The 16,521-nt window shown below is 29.6% G+C and overlaps 1 protein-coding gene across 5 annotated transcripts in view; it reads right to left on the reverse strand.

Moving 5' to 3' along the window:
- NSD (Nuclear receptor binding SET domain protein) overlaps positions 1-16,521 on the reverse strand; it is a 29,258-nt gene that overhangs the window by 2,198 nt on the left and 10,539 nt on the right. For 3 of the 5 annotated variants that reach the window (XM_067045466.1, XM_014416750.3, XM_067045467.1), the window contains exons 5-20: positions 16,078-16,498; positions 15,568-15,926; positions 15,350-15,480; positions 14,236-14,362; positions 12,540-14,155; positions 12,358-12,453; positions 11,420-11,626; positions 9,948-10,076; positions 7,964-8,135; positions 6,821-6,971; positions 5,995-6,126; positions 5,060-5,208; positions 3,487-3,638; positions 2,213-2,369; positions 814-1,048; positions 177-360 (exon numbers count right to left, since the gene is read on the reverse strand). In XM_067045466.1, coding sequence (XP_066901567.1) covers positions 177-360; positions 814-1,048; positions 2,213-2,369; positions 3,487-3,638; positions 5,060-5,208; positions 5,995-6,126; positions 6,821-6,971; positions 7,964-8,135; positions 9,948-10,076; positions 11,420-11,626; positions 12,358-12,453; positions 12,540-14,155; positions 14,236-14,362; positions 15,350-15,480; positions 15,568-15,926; positions 16,078-16,498 — 4,418 coding nt within the window. The remainder of the gene's footprint in view (positions 1-176; positions 361-813; positions 1,049-2,212; positions 2,370-3,486; positions 3,639-5,059; positions 5,209-5,994; positions 6,127-6,820; positions 6,972-7,963; positions 8,136-9,947; positions 10,077-11,419; positions 11,627-12,357; positions 12,454-12,539; positions 14,156-14,235; positions 14,363-15,349; positions 15,481-15,567; positions 15,927-16,077; positions 16,499-16,521) is intronic. The other 2 variants (XM_067045468.1, XM_024359377.2) reach the window with 2 other exon arrangements.

Raw genomic sequence — 16,521 nt, forward strand, 5'->3', positions numbered from 1 at the left:
AATCAACTCAATTTATTTATAAAAACAAATTCCAAAAAAGATAAGAACCTTTTGAAATGTCTTATCCAAGTCGCATTTACAGGGAGTGAAACAAAAAGCCAACATTATATATTAACTAACATGTAAACAAGTTTAAAATTTATAATATTACAAATTAAAATGGACAATGGACCTACCGGCAGGGTGCTTGGTGAGCCCGAGGCAGGAGAGATGATATGCCTTAGGGCAAGTGGCATCATCGCAGAGTAGGAGCTCACCTCCGTTACCACAAGTGAAACAGGAGTCCTCCGTGTGTTTGTTTGCTTTTGTCGATTTCCTTTTTTTCTTCTTTACAACACTTTTCTTGTCTTCTGTCCCATTCTAGAATCAATAGTAAATGCATTAAAAATTATAAGTACAAAACATATACAATAGTTAATATCCCATGGGACTCTAAAATTTGCCAATCAATAGGCTTGAGAATTTTTTTTATATAGGAAGATCATAATTCTGCTTTCTTAAGGGGAAAGAAAATTTAATTTTATATATATTACATAAAATAATAATCTTTATGATGCAAGATATGAATAGTTTTTACAAATTTAGTGGAAAAGTAAGAGGGCGAGATAAACTAAATATTTTTTCACCTAAACTAGATTTTTTCTATCAAGTCTAATTGTGATGAAATTTTACTTTAAAACAAATAACAAAAAATATGACTTTAATAGTGATTGTTGATACAAATTATTCTTCATAATACAATTTTAAAACATGAACATCAAGAAAATTAAACATATTATTCTAATTATATGTACATAAGAGGAATCAACATACCTTTGGTTTATTATTGTTGGGTTTCGAAAGATTTTTGGCACCAATGTAACCTGCACAGTTTGAAGCACCACATTTGCATTCCACCTTGGTGTTACCGATGGTTTCCAAGTTATAGTTGAAAACTAATTCAGTTCCTGCTTTTATATCCTCCAGGGCAAAGAGGCCGACCCGAGTATCCCCATTTACAGTCCACTTTTGGGTTTCACAGTTCGGATCACAGGAGTGGTTCATAAACCTAAAAAAAAATAAAATAAAAAACTTTAATACTTATATTTTTAGGCAGTGAGATCCAAACTATGCTTAGTTGAACATTTTTAGAACTAAAGAATTTTTATATGAGAAGATGGTTGAGGGTGCAGTCAGAATATAACACAAATAAGTTGAAAGAACTTATAAGTTCACCTACTATCGCTAGTAGGCAAGCTCTTTGTCTTATTCTCTTTTTCCTATCTTTCTTTTACCCCCTTCTCCTTCTCTATTATTTTCTTAATTTTGCTTACCCACGTTATTTGTCATGATGTTTGCCGCATATTATTATTGTTATGTTTTCTATTCACTTTTTTTGTCTAACTAACTTTATATTTTGTTTCTTTATTCTAGTATTATACTTACATATTTTATTAGTTACATAGTTTCTCTATTATACACATATTTTCTTTCTCTATTTTTTTTTTTCTTTCCATAACTTTAATTTTTAAATTATTACTAAATTTAAATATTCATATTTCTTTGCAATATAATATAATATAATTGCAATAATAACTTTGAATTTTTATTTCCTTAATTATGTTATTTTACTTATTTAATTACCTATATACGTTTTATTTTATACTTCTTTCATACGTTTTATTTTATACTTATTTTCATTTATTTCATTCTGTACAATTATTTACTATAGTCATTCTGTATATACAATATTTTCTCTTTTTATATATTCATTTTTTTTTTCATTGGTTGTTATCTTGTACTTTGTTCTTAGGCCTGATGAAGGCTAGGAATTCTGGCCAAGACGTGGGCAATAATAAATAAGTTCTTTCAACCTATTTGTGTTATTCTCTGACAGCATCCCTCACCCAACCATCTTCTCCTCATATTATCGGTCAACTATATTCTCATCAAAAGAATTTTTAAAATAATTAAAGTTTTAACTATATAACTATTAGATCAAATTAATAATGTAAAATTTTTTTGATCAAAATTTAACAAATGCAATTAAGGCCGAAAATAAATAACCTAGTTATTCTCATTAAAAACATTCAGAAATCAGAAAAAAATCAATTTTTTATAAGTTAAAATGTTTTGATTTGCGATGGGACAATCCATACAAACTATTGTTATCACCACAGATAATTACATATACATAGCGCATAAACTACAAAATGAAAACTTGAATGTTTACCTTGCAACATTTCCCTTTGGCCCAGCATCTAACATTCTATCTTTGTCAATGGTGAGGAAATAGAAGTTCTCATCTTTGTTTTGTTGCATAGTGGCCAGTCGCTTACGGTACTCTTCTTCATCAATCATTTCACCAACGTATTCAATGATGAAACCACCTTCAATAAGAAAATAAGAGTGTAAGAATATATAGATTCTACATCAAAAAACTATCAACTGATAATTAACACTGTTACAAGAATAATTTTACAATAATAATAATTGTTTTATTTCTTTTGCATATATTAGGGATTTCCTCAAAGACTTCATCAATCTGTCAAAGGGAATCAATAGAGGGAATGTTGATGAGAAAATAATATACCTTCTCGAGAATAAAACCAGAATAATACATAGTTTTAGTTTATAAAAAAAATTATTTCTTCTTTTTGTTTCCTTAATTTTTTATATATTAAATTTAATTTTAATTAATTGTTATATAGTTTACCTTTTTACATATTACAGTTAATTTTATACAATATTAACTTTAATTTAATATGTATTTATTTACCCTATGTGCCTTGTTCCCTACAATTATTCCATCTTATATCTTATCCTAACATTTTCATGTTTCATACTTCGGTGATTTTAACTCAAAATTATTATATAATTTATTTATCAGAGAGACTTTATTTTCAATATTTAGTTCTTTCAGTTGAAAAACCTTTGATTACTTTTATTTTTATTTAGTGATTATCTGGTAATTTTTTTTATTTATGATGTTTTAATTTTTATTTGTATCCTGTCTTTAATGATCTGAAAAGGAACTATAAAATAGGATGAAAAGTCTACATACATTGAATAGTTTCGCCACACTTACTAAATTTATTATTTTCACCACTCTCTCAAGGGACTTACTTATTTTTAAATCATTATTCAATTTTTTATTAAACTGGACAACATAAAACAATATTTTTTCTAACATTTAAACTAAAACAATTTTCTTTGTAACATTTAAACTAAAACAATTATTTAAAAAAAAAAAAAATAATAATAATTTTTAATACAAATAAGTTTTTCAGTTTATTTTTTTTTAACTTCATAATTTCTCTTTTATTTATTTGCACCTTAGAACCCTGATAATTGGAAATGCAGTAAATAAACTGCATTATAATTGGAGTTTTGGTGTCTTTTACAGTTTTAAATAACAAAAAACGTAAAAGTAAATAAATATTTTCATACAGGTAATAATATAATCTACAATTATGCAAAACAATAGAAATAGAAAGACCAACTTACCCTTAGGTATAGGATCTAGTGTTTTAAGACCCCAACCTCGAGTTTCTGTCTTGTAGGGGGTAAGATTAGGATAGTTTTTCTTCTCAAAGTTTTGGTTACAGCAGTTTTCACCGGCAGGGCAGACCTGAGGGTTGCATTCAACCATCAACAACCTGAAACATAATTAGCCGAAATCACTGAACTATACATCTTGAAATTAAAATATAGGAAGCTAAAACTTATAATTTTTTTTTTTTTTAATCAGTGCCTTCTTAAAGTAGAATAGTTTATATAAAAGGAAATATGACAATGCTATGAAAAATAACTAATATGAGTATGTATAAAATTTCAATGACATACAAACAAATAACATTTCACAATTACGAAAAATTGGATTCTATAATTTTTTTAATAAAAATAAAAAAATTCTCCAGTGTATTTTATTTACTTTTTTCAAATGGCAAATGTGCACCATGTGCAAGAGCCTTATAGAAACATCTTTGACTGCTCTTGTCCCCTAGAGTTCCTCCAAAATATCCCAGCATTGCCCTCGCTTTAATGTGTCTCTTCGCATGGCTATAACTAACACTGCATATGGGATTGAGTGTGAAGGGAAATTGCCTAGCGAATAAATAGCTGCCTGACATCACTAAATCATGATGAGCATATCATTGTACTCTCTATTATGAAGTTCTGGGCACAAAAATTAATTGCGAAAACCTCAGCCCGAAAGACAGAGGTGTACCTTCCTAGCGATAAGGAGATGCCTTCTCATTAGATCCATCCATCAGCTATATTCCTGCTCCCGAGCCTCATTCCATTAAGAATCCATCCGTATAGTAATTTTACTTCATTACATGGTTTGTGTGGGGTAATCCCTTCAATCTTAACACTATAGTAAATGTCCCTATATTTCTTGATTTTAAGATCAGATTGCATAGCTTCCACCTCATCTTCATCAATTATCCTGAACAAGCTACCATGTCCTTCATAAGTTAAGGACTTGAAATTTGTTTCTAACTTTGCAAGCCTATATGAAGAGTCAAAGGCATTTATTTACTTAATAACCGGTTTCATTCTCAATGACTTTTTTCAAACTAGTTTGTACATCAAATTAGCAATAGCTTAGTGAAATATGGAAGAGAAAGCAGAACAGACAATCTTATACAATGCTTTAACAATTTAGAAATTGCCAAACTTTGAGAGTAACTTAAGTTTAAAATTTTATTTTTTATTTACATTGACGAAATTGTATAAAAAAGGAGTAAAAATATAGATATAAAGACAAAATTTATGGAAATTATAATTTACTATAAATTAATTTTAATATTGATACAAGAAAAATTATTACAAGCATAATTAATGAACTGTGATGTATTCCAAAAAATTTTATCTGAGGTTGGAGAAATCCCGAAACACAAAAAAAAGTAAATGAAAAGAGTATTGTGGACTAATAAATCAATAATAAGTTGCAATTCATTTGACTGATGAAAATTTAAAAAAAAAAAATACTTATTTTAACAGAAAGATTTATTTTTAATCCATATTTCTGATTTAAACTACCTGAAAAGTTAATACAAAAATAAAATCTTACCTATTAATACAGTCTGATTCAGGTCCACAAGGGTCGGCTTCAGTTGGGTTACAGTCACAAGTTGTGGCAACATTCTCCTTTGAATCAATTATTTTGTTAACATTTCCATAAAATCTGTTTGATTGGATTTTCACAAACTTAGGGGGTTTCTAAACAAAAAGAAAAAAAAATTAGAAGAAATTTAGTTCTATAAGGTACATTTTAGAAAGAAAAATTTGCAGATTTATTGAAGTATAATAGGTTTAAAATGAGTTTGCTTGTAGGAAAGGGAACTCGCGCACCCCCATCCTAGCTCCTTCTCCCCTCCACATCATAACAAACCCCTCATACTAGAGAAGAGACAGTCTGGAACTTAGTAACGCCTAACCAGTTCGGAATTGGGTAGGTATTTGGAAAACTTTTCCTACCTAATCTCAGACTCAAGTTACGAATACAGGAGGTTACTCCTTTTAAAATGCAGTATATTTGGTACTAGAATTAACTTATGGTACACTTATAATCTTGCGATATTAATGAAAAATAGTTTTGAAAACAGATATGAGAAATTTGTATTTGTGAAGTTCCAGAAGTAGGCCTAGGAGAGGAAAGAAAAGGTAGCCCAGTCAACTGAGTATGTCTGTTCCAACAACTGCTTCTGACTATCCACAACTGTATGGAGCATGGACATTACAGGATTTGGGAGGGCAAAACATGTACTATGTACGCTCTGTATAGTACCGGACGGTCAGAAGTAGTTGTTGGAACATACCTAGTGGAGAAAAAACAAACAAGTGGGAGGTTGGCAGTATGTTTGCCACTGCACACCTCTCCCCTCTCTTACCCATAGGCAAACTCATCTTAGATCCACTACACATATAACATTGAAGACTATATGCAACTTTGTTCCTCAGTTTTCACCAATATTACCAATTAAATTTAATAAATATCTCACTCACCATGGAAGGCCTTGAAGTGGCTTCTCTGTTAGCCCTCTCTTCTGACCATTTAACAAAGGCTTCAGAAGCCTCTTGTACACCACGTGTAAACAGTTCATCAACTCTCGATTTACTAACTACTTTGCACCCATCCTGAAATTTACATATAATTTACACACCTTAGAAATTTCACAATAATGTTTATAATAAGGGTATTCATGATGTGTTAAATTTACAATGTTTTACCATGGTAATGTTATAAGTAAAGGATTGTAAGCAGCCTTATTTAAAGTCATGTTAAATGGTAAATGCATAAGAGCTCTAAGCAGATTTTCTGAGCAACTTGTTTTATAACCTTTCCTTCCTAAACTTCAAGTTATTGTGTATTTACAAGTTTTGATTAAAATAATTTATTACAACATGCCTAAATTATGTGAAAAGTGGAATATTGACTACTGAGTGCCTTGTTAATCTCCTAATTTGTGAGGAACAGAATCAAGATGAGCTAATTGACAACTGTAATGACATTATTAATGTCAGCCGTTGCTTTAATAGTTTTAAAAACATCCAAAACAATACTAACACAAACTACGAGCAAGTAACCTAACACAACAAACAAAATTATGACGAGCTCAGCTGGTCTGTTGCATGGCGTCATTCTTCATTTAACAGGCCTAGTAACAGACTCTATACATACACAGACACAACCATGTTATATGTTATATTGTTTTAACATGGTAGAAGAAAGAAATGTTTATCCATTTAACATGCTTTAAACATGTTACACATGTTAAACTAAAGATCATGAATACCCCTAATATTTAAAAATAAAACTGATAAAACTTACACCCTCGTGGTAAAGAAAGACTCTTCCTCGGTTGACCCAGTAATAATCATGAGTACCAAAAAATTCGACAGCAAATTCGCCGCTGGTATGGGCCAACTGGTTAATATTTTCTGGAACTTCTTGGGGATAAAGGATTTTAGCAGGCCACCATCTGTAATAATAGTTTTCTCACATAGTAACAATAGTAACATAGTGTAACTCATAATAAAAAAAATAAGATATTTAACTTTATAAACTATAAAAATTTTAAGTGTAGCTTACAAAATATAAACACTTTAATAAATAACAATGAAACTAATTAAACTTTTTCCATTTTAAAATTTAATTATTTTTTAAGTTAAACTTCTTAGCGGACATTCTAAAATTCAAGAAAAAAAAAATTATACAGGAGTAAATGATTTTGTGATGCGAGATGAAAAGGAAGTGAGGCTTGAGGAGAGGATGCTAGTCAATTCTAGCAGGAAACTTTTAAACTGTAATAGAAGAGTAAGAGTTAAACAATCCCAGCAGTGCCAGTCCGATTGAGTGATCTCCTGTCTACTAATAGCAGAGTATGAGATCCTATTACAATATAAAACATTTTCCTGCTAGAATTGGCTGTTCTATTCTAATTATTATTACTTTAGAACTAATATTTTCTACCTAAAGCAATAAGAGAAAACACGTGATCATTATTAATAAAATTTTAATAGATAATTTCTAATTATAGATAATTGTAATAGTTATAATACATGAGCCATTGATGTTCATACAAAGTGTAAGTTTGACGATAAGTTTAGAATGATGATAAGAATAAAATTAATATCACTCTAAAAATTCAGATGTTTATTAATGGTACTATATTCTTTCAAACATTTTTAAAAATATTAACTGTTTAAACCTTTAAAATATAAAGTCTTCATACAAGAAGTAGGTTCTGTGATAAGTTAAATAGGTAATAAGTAAAGCTTGTAATTGAAAATCAATTTAAAAAGAAGAAAACTAAATTACATAGATATTTGAAACCAAATAAAAAATTTAACAAGTTTCATAAACATTAAAAATTCAAATTATAAATACTTGAAAATATATATATCACCAATGTTACAACCAATTATAAAAATTGAGTTCCTATAAAATAATAAAAGGGTTTTAATAATGTACCTGTAGGTCCCTAACTTGACCCAAACGATTTCTCCAAATAGAGGATATCTTCCAGTTTCACAATCCTCACAAATGAATGCACCTTCAGGTGGGCTTATCTTAAGACATTCTGCATGGAAACTGTTGGGACATAGGTCGCAGCAAATCAGCGATCCTCCTGCAATTGGTTGCGCTTTACACAAAATCATATTTAGAAGTCAATTATTAGAAGTCCGAAAATTCAAAATAATAAATAAAAATAAACACACATTTTAATTTAAATAGGTTTTGATACAAAGATGTATAACAAGAGTAATATGTTAATCTATAAATTGAGATTTTTTTAAATGTTACAACTATATTCATTCAAACATTTTTTTTTCCTCATAAATTACAGACTATTATCATTTCAGAAAAGGAAATGATTAAAAAAAAAAGTCAGAATAAAACAATACGCTTAAGGAAAATAAACGTATATGTAATTTTGATTTTATAGTTTAGTATTAAACATGAGGTAAAAATCTTTTAGTTAAATTTTCAAGGAAACAAAAAATGTTAGAAAAAGAGACTAATACATTTTTTTTTTTTTTCAATCTGTCAAATTATATTAATTGAGTAGTATGACTGTAATATGATTTTCATAAATTGTAAATTATTTGCAAGAAACAAATTTAATAAAATTAGCAAAAAAAATTAAGATAGATAACCATCGCCTCTTTTATTTGATGTGTTACACAGCCTTGAACCCAATCTTAGATATCTGTCATTATTTCTAATATAAATAAAATAGTACAATAATGATAAATAAATTCTTTCATATAATTATAAATTAAAAATTAAATAAAATGTAATACAGTAGGATCCCCATTACCCAAGGTTCTATTAACCGGGGTTTCGAGGAGCCTTTTTATTTTTTCCCCTTTCATAAGGTATTTTTTAATTTTTACTCTATTTAATTTATATGTTCAATATTCATTTAAACAAATGAATTCACAAGATTATTTTCAATGGTTACATAATTGTTAATTATGTATTATTCTTAAAAATAATGAATGGAAAAACATTACTGGTCTGTTTGCCTACAAAACAAAATTACTAACTCAGTTGTATTTTAGTCTCCATTTAAATACAAACTTATGAAATGTCGCAAAAAAAGAAAACATATCGTTTTAATGTTTGAACAGAAATTAACATTAATTCAGAAAGATTGTCGCAGAATTATCCTACTACAGAAAATGAGAACTGATATCAGAAAAGAAATGTTTAAGTCAATAAAATGTTGTAATTCATTGATTATCTGGGTTTATGATTATATCTGAATCCCCATATAACCCGGATAACAGGAGTTCCTTACAAGTTTCAAACAAAAATTGTCTGAACTATAATAAAAATTTAAAAATTCTGTTATCATTTAAACTTTTCTATTAGAATCTCATTAAAAAAAATTTCTATTAGTATCTCATAAAATCTGAATTACTATTTAAACTAATAATCATTTTAAAGTCAGGATAGAAATTTTAAAAACAAAAAGAAATATAAAAGTCATAAAAATATAAACTATTACTATATATTAGGTTGTAAGATGTACAAGTTGCATGCCACAAAAAATGAAGCCTATGAATTAATTTTGTTAGTTTTTACAATTTAATGTATTTCTAAATATATAGGTATCAAGAAAAAAGCATCTAGTCCATTATTTACAGTAAAATTTTTGTTTAAAAATATATCAATTATTGGAAGAATACTTTATCTTCAAGTGAAATCTGTTAATCAATAATTATTATTAAATTGTAATCAGGCCATTACCTTAATTAGTATTTATGGGAAAAACAATATGGCCAATATGTTATGAATATGAGTAAATCATATTCAGATTAATTATATTCAATAAGATACTCAATAAGAAAAACTCTTGGGCCAGAAAAAATAACACAATGCTTACAATGCTTTTTTTCTTCAAACATAAAATTTAACACAAATTTAAAGCAAGTAATATGATACCAACCGATAGCACAAATGAAACACCAGGATGCATTGACATGATGGAGACCTTTCCTGTGGGGTACGTAGTGCTTTGGACAAATTATCTGAGATATGCTCAATATTTCAGAGCCAGCAGGAATACAGTAATTACCTAAAATAACAAAATCCTTTAACCAGGAAATATCGTAAAACTAAATATACATATCATAGTATAAATATATAATTGAATATATATGAGAAGATTCCAGCCTGTGGGCAAGAAAAACAATTTAGAATTAATTTCAACCATTTATTTACAAAAAAAAATACAATTTTAATGTTATTAAAAAAAAAGTGTTGTAAATATTGTAGCAATGTATTTTGCTATATTTATAATAGGTGAGTATGCTGTATGTTATAGCAACCCACTGTATTGGGCAGCATTGCTTACGATAAATAAGGCATTTCTCCCTCTAATAGTCTTTAATATTAATAAAAAGTTGAAACTAGTTCTAATTTTTTTTTTACCACAATAACGACTATCTCCTTCTAAAATATAGGAACATATAAATTAATAATAATATCTAAAATCATATAACACAACACAACCTAAGTAAATAAAAAACATTGTAAAAAAGACCAATCAAACATAATACACCACACTAAACAGTGTGTGCCAGAGATTCCCTGGCTTTTTGTTCAAATCATATCCAACTGAGTTCCTTAAGTAACAATGCATGAAAATAATCATTTAGTACTGAAGTATTTAAGAAACCAATTTGAAAAAAATCAAGGCATTGAAATAATAATTAACAAATAGATTACTAAGTAGTGTTAATAGCTGACCTTAGATTGATATGAGAAGCTAGTCAGGAGTGCAAGCATCCAAAATCATGACAAACGACTCCTTTCCAAAAGTATTTATACATTAGATTTGATTAGAATCTTCAGCTAACCACGAAACAGACAAAAACAACTTATCCATAGCCTATTCCCAAATAGTCAATTAATTAAAACATCCATCATTTTTTTTTTTTTTTTTTTTTACATGAGGAGATGGTCAAGGATGCAGCCAGTAAAGATACACAAATAGGCATGACTTATTTATTTGTGCCAATATTTCGACGTGAATTTCAGGCCATCAGGCAGAGTTGCTGTCTAAAGTGCCATCTAAGCTGACCACACATCCAACCATCTAAGGATTTGTTTTGAAACAGAAATGTGGTACATTTGCTTGGCAAATACAATGCAAGTAACCCAAGATATGTTATCAAGTTTGGTATTGAGATAACTCATCCTGAGGAGCCTACCAAAGAACTATCGATAGGTTTAACTTGATATGAGCGTTCAAAACAGTTTTTAATATTACTCAAAGCTTTTTTATGTTCTTAATCAAATAAAAAAGTAGAATAATTATACAAATAAATCACTGCACTTCTTAAAAACAGAATGGTATATGAATTATAAATGTGAACTACTAATTTAAAAAGCATCATAAAAAATTTAAAGCCTTACCGTAATGATATGTAGAAGGACATTTGACACAGCGCACGAGCCTGTCATTAGTGAACCTGGCACAGACAGTTGAGGGATTGTCTGAGATGCAAGTGTGGCATGCATGCTGTGGGCAGTGAAAAACTAGACGACCCTTAGCAGTCTCTGAAATCTGGGACTGTGGCCACTCTCTGGCGCATTTCAAATGATACACTTTGCCACAATAACCTGAAATTAAATGAAATAGTTTAGTATAATAAACTAATTTGCAGCTAAACTCAATACCACCAGTGGAGCAGTCTCTCCCTGCTCTTGTACCCCCCTCCCCCCTCCAGGCTGATACTGTAACCTCCTCCGCCTTCAGAGGATCTAGCTCCCCTCCCATTCTTATAATGCTATGTTGCAATAGAAGGGTCTTTTTAATTGTTATATATACATTATATTTAATTTTTGGAATTAAGTCTGTATATATGTATATATGGTGTATAAGATTGTAAATAAATTAGGAGGTTAAGAAAAAAAAACCTTAATTCAAGCCTAAATTGTTTCTTAAGAGAGAAATGACTCATACTCCATGTGTAGATCATTAATTTTCTAAATCGGGAATTGGACTTAAGCAATAATAAGTCCAAGTGATTTTAAGACCAGAATGAATTGTTAAGTTTTTATTCCGAATGTTTTGATCAGAGCAGGCAACAATTAGTTTCTTATGACATATTGCTGTGGCCTGCCTTAATGATGGCCCCACAGGTCAAGGGCTTTATTTATAAATTTTACAAATTCTAGAACAAATAAACTATCGACAGAATATATTTAAAGATATCTTTAAATGGACTGAAAAGATCAATCAACTGTACGTGCACTGATTACTAACATATTTGTCTTGATATACATGATGACTAGTAGAAAACAGGAAAAGGACTGGGAATATATAAATAATGATAAAAATAATAACTCACCACATCTTGACCTATCACCCTCATCCTTAGCACAAATGAAGCAAGGTCCGACTTTCCCTTCCGTACATGTACTGCACATCCAACCCTTGTTTTTTGCTATAAAACATACATAATATTAAAATAAAATTTGATCCAACACAATGACAAAAATATTTAAAATTACTATATATTTCTTAAATTACTTTTATCAGAATCCGTGTCGCTATTCTTGGCTGAGGTTTCACCATCATCTTTGGATTCTTTTCCTGATCCCTTTACTTTGCCTGCTTTTGAATATTTCCTCACATTCTCTTTTTCTTCTTTTTTAGATGGTTTTGATGCCTTGTTTGAAATTTCCTCACTAGAAGAACTCTCTTTTTCTTCTTGAGAAGAACCTTTTTCTTCTTGAGAAGAACCTTTCTCTTCTTGAGAAGAACCTTTCTCTTCTTGAGAAGAACCTTTCTCTTCTTGAATAATGTTTTCCTTTTCACTTTCCTCTGCCTTGCTGTCGGAAACATCAATCGGACTAGAAACAGGCGGTGTTTCTATCATTCCTTCTATTTCACTAGCATTTTTAGGTAAACTACTATCACTGGCAGCCTGCGTGGAATATAGTGAATCACCACTACCAATTGGCACAGAGTTATCTTTATTGTCTTGAGTAATTAAAATTGGTTCATTTTGATCATTTTCTGTAATATCAGTAAAGTCAATTATTGGCATATCTAACAGCGTTGCAGATGATTTTTCAGCCTCTTCTTCACAGTTGGCTGAAGAAATCTTTTCTTTAACATTAGTTTCGTTATTTACATCAGATGAAGAATCTTGAGTCTCACTAACTGGCGATTCCTCTATCATCAACCTGTCATCAGCTGAAGAATCATCAACCACTAGCATGTTATTATTGGAAGACTCAGATTCAAATGAATCGCCTCTCAGAGTTCCTAGTAACTTTAAATTATCTTTTCTAGCAATTTCAATGGCTTCTGCCTTTGGTACATCAGAAGAATCTTTAGATAAACTGTCACATGAAGACACAGAATTCACCGTAACCTCATCGTTACTTTCAACAGCTGACTTGTCTAAAGAATCGTCTACTTTGGGAATAAACTCAGAATTGCGCAATTCTTCTTCAATAGATTCATTTGTCTCTGCAACATCGACTTTGCTATCATTACTGTTAGAGCTATTCATATCTTGTTCTTCACCTTGGTTGGTTGATTCTTCTTCGTTTAGATCTATTCCCAAATTAAGGTCAAGAGATTCTTGATCAGGTTCTTTAACTGATTTATCAGACAAATCAGTATCACCATTGTCATTTAAAGTAGCTTCTGAATTGGTAATTTCCATATTTGTTAGTTCTGAATTGTCATCAACTTTATTAGCTGAGCTTGTATCGAAGGAATTCACTTTGGAAATGTTCTGATCCGAGTTGTTTTCATTAGAACTGCCATTCACAATAGCAAACTTAGTACATGGAGCATTTTTTTGTAACTGCTCTTCTAACTCGGCAATACAGGAATTGGCAATACTTTCCACAGTGCTTATACCATTTTTATCAATAACTGGTTTAATATCTTCAACTTTACCATTCTCCACAGGCGATTTGACACTATCACCATTGTCTAGAACAGGATTAACATCATTGTCATGATTAATAGCAGGTTTGATGTCTTCGTTATTATTTTCTACTGGTTTTATGTCTGGAGAATTAATTGTATTATTAAGTGGCAGTGGAAGAGACTTTCGGGGCCGACCTCTCTTCTTCTTTACTATCTCCTCTTTTTTGATTTCTTCTTCCTTAATCAGTGGTTGGTCACTGAAAAATAATTAATCAAAATGAATACCATGATTTTTTTTTACTAAAAAAATAATGAAAAATAAAGAAATGACAATAACCTTGGTTTAGCAGCACATGCTATATGATATTGCTGATTACAAGGACCACGACACTTCAAAACGTCACCACCTTTAAAGCATATCTGACAGACTTTTTCACTCTTTACACCGCTGAACAATGAAATACCTGTATAAACAGAAGATAAAAAAAAAGTTGATTATTTTAATTTTAAAAAGTTGAATTAAAATTATTTTTTGTTTCATTTTTAATTTGATAGATTAAACAGTTATGAATGGTCAGAATAAAAATAATATGAACACAATACAAATTCAATTTAAGAATATCAATAAATATTAAATTAAAACAATGTTAAAAATAAGACGTTAGTTCATTTTACTTTATTCTTATTTATGTTTATTTAAATTAAAAATGGTAATAACTTGCAAGTGTTACTCTATTGAATAAGACCTCACAAAAATAAAATAAAAAATTATTAGATAGAAAAAAACAATTTTGATAAATATTTATTCATTAAGGAAACAAACTATTTAATAAAATAACCATAGAGAACTAAAAGTCATTAAATTGGTTTTAATCAAGTTAACTGCATACATATAAGACTGATTTATTATAAGACAAATTTAATTATGTTATAATAATTTGTAATGTCCAAGAACTTCAAATTTGGATTAACTTAAGACAGAAAACAGAGACTTCTAACAAAATTGTAATTTCATGGTTTTCAAATTTTGAACTCACTAGCAACTGGATTTATATTTTTTTTGAATTTGGAACAGTTTTCTTTTGCAGGCTGAATCAAATTCCATTACCTCTTTTGGTGGAAAAGAAATTTATAAGATTTGTATACTAATTAAATTAAATATTTTTAAAAATTTATTGAATTAAAAATAAGATTACTTGTAACATTTATATTTTTCCTTTAATCTAATCTAGATTAAAACAATGTTTTAAGGGAAGATTAATCATGTCGATATCATTTTCCAAATTTTAGGTATAAAACTATAAAAAGCTCATGTAGGATATGGATCAATTTTTAAAAAAATGAAAATCACAAAAAAAGATTATGATCAAAATTAATGAGAACACACTGTGTATTCTCTTCACTTAGAAAAAAAAATCTTGTTTTAAAATGAAAATATAACAAAAAGTTACCTCGTTTGAAGACAGTTTTGACGGAAGGCAATATGAGAGGAGGAGGGGAATCACTACGAGAACTTGTTTCAGAATTGGAATCTCTACCACTGTCGCTGCAACCACGTTCTGCTCCATCTCTGGACCTAGCTCTGTCGAGTTTAAAGTTATTAATTTATATGGTTTTAAACAAAAATAACAATTTAATATTTAAAAAATAGATAACCAAATATAATTACTTGAATGTTGATTGTTTTTCCTTAACTTCTTTCCACATCTTTTCAATAAATTTATCAATATCTTCCTCTGACAATTCAGGATTTTCATCAGACACACGATCAAAATTTTTCTCATAGAATATTTCATAAGCAGGATCTCGAAGTTTTTTCATTTTTTTCATATCAAAGTTAAAGGTCTTTTTCTTAGTCCTATTTTCTCTCAACCTCAAATCATTTGAAGATTTCTTAATATACTTCCTTTTTAAAGGTGTAAAATCGAAGTCATCTTCACTACTCTTTTTCCTCCTGCCTGGTGGTCTTCCTCGCTTCTTACCAGTTGGAGGACTGCTTTTTGGTTCACTTTTGGGTTTAGTAGTAGACTAAAACATATAAAAATTATCATTAATAATGCTATATATTGCATTTATAGACAAGCAAAAGTAAAATGATTGATAGTACACATAAATATTATCTAATTAATTTTATAACATATATTTTTTTAATATTAAAATAAAAAAGGATTGAAATTACCTCTCCCTCAACAGATGTCACAGACTCTCGTGAGTTTACTGTTTTAACAGGTGTTACTACATCTGTCTCCATTTTAGTCCTAAGCTGCACTTGAGGAGTGGCAGCAGGTGTCGATATACCTTCAGTTCTTGGCGATTCTTTGACTGGAGTAACTGGCTCCTTCTTTATAGTAGCCTCGGTAGCTGGTGTAGGTGGAACTTCTAAGGATGGAGGGACTGCTTGTGTAGTTGCCGAAACTAATCCCAATGTCTCATCTATAGGTTCATATTTGATTTTCTTTTCAGCAATAGGTGGAGCTGGAAGCTCTGATTTTCTTTTCCGGCCTCTTTTTTTAGGTTCTGGTTTGACAATTTCTCCTGGCAATTCTTTCTCCGGAGGAGGAGAAGGATAAAGGTTCATGAAATACATTACACGCTCATGCCTGAAATATTAAATACAAATTAA

This window comes from Halyomorpha halys, unplaced genomic scaffold (genome assembly GCF_000696795.3).
Source record: "Halyomorpha halys isolate HHAL.00 unplaced genomic scaffold, Hhal_1.1 Scaffold134.1, whole genome shotgun sequence".
Taxonomy (NCBI): domain Eukaryota; kingdom Metazoa; phylum Arthropoda; class Insecta; order Hemiptera; family Pentatomidae; genus Halyomorpha; species Halyomorpha halys.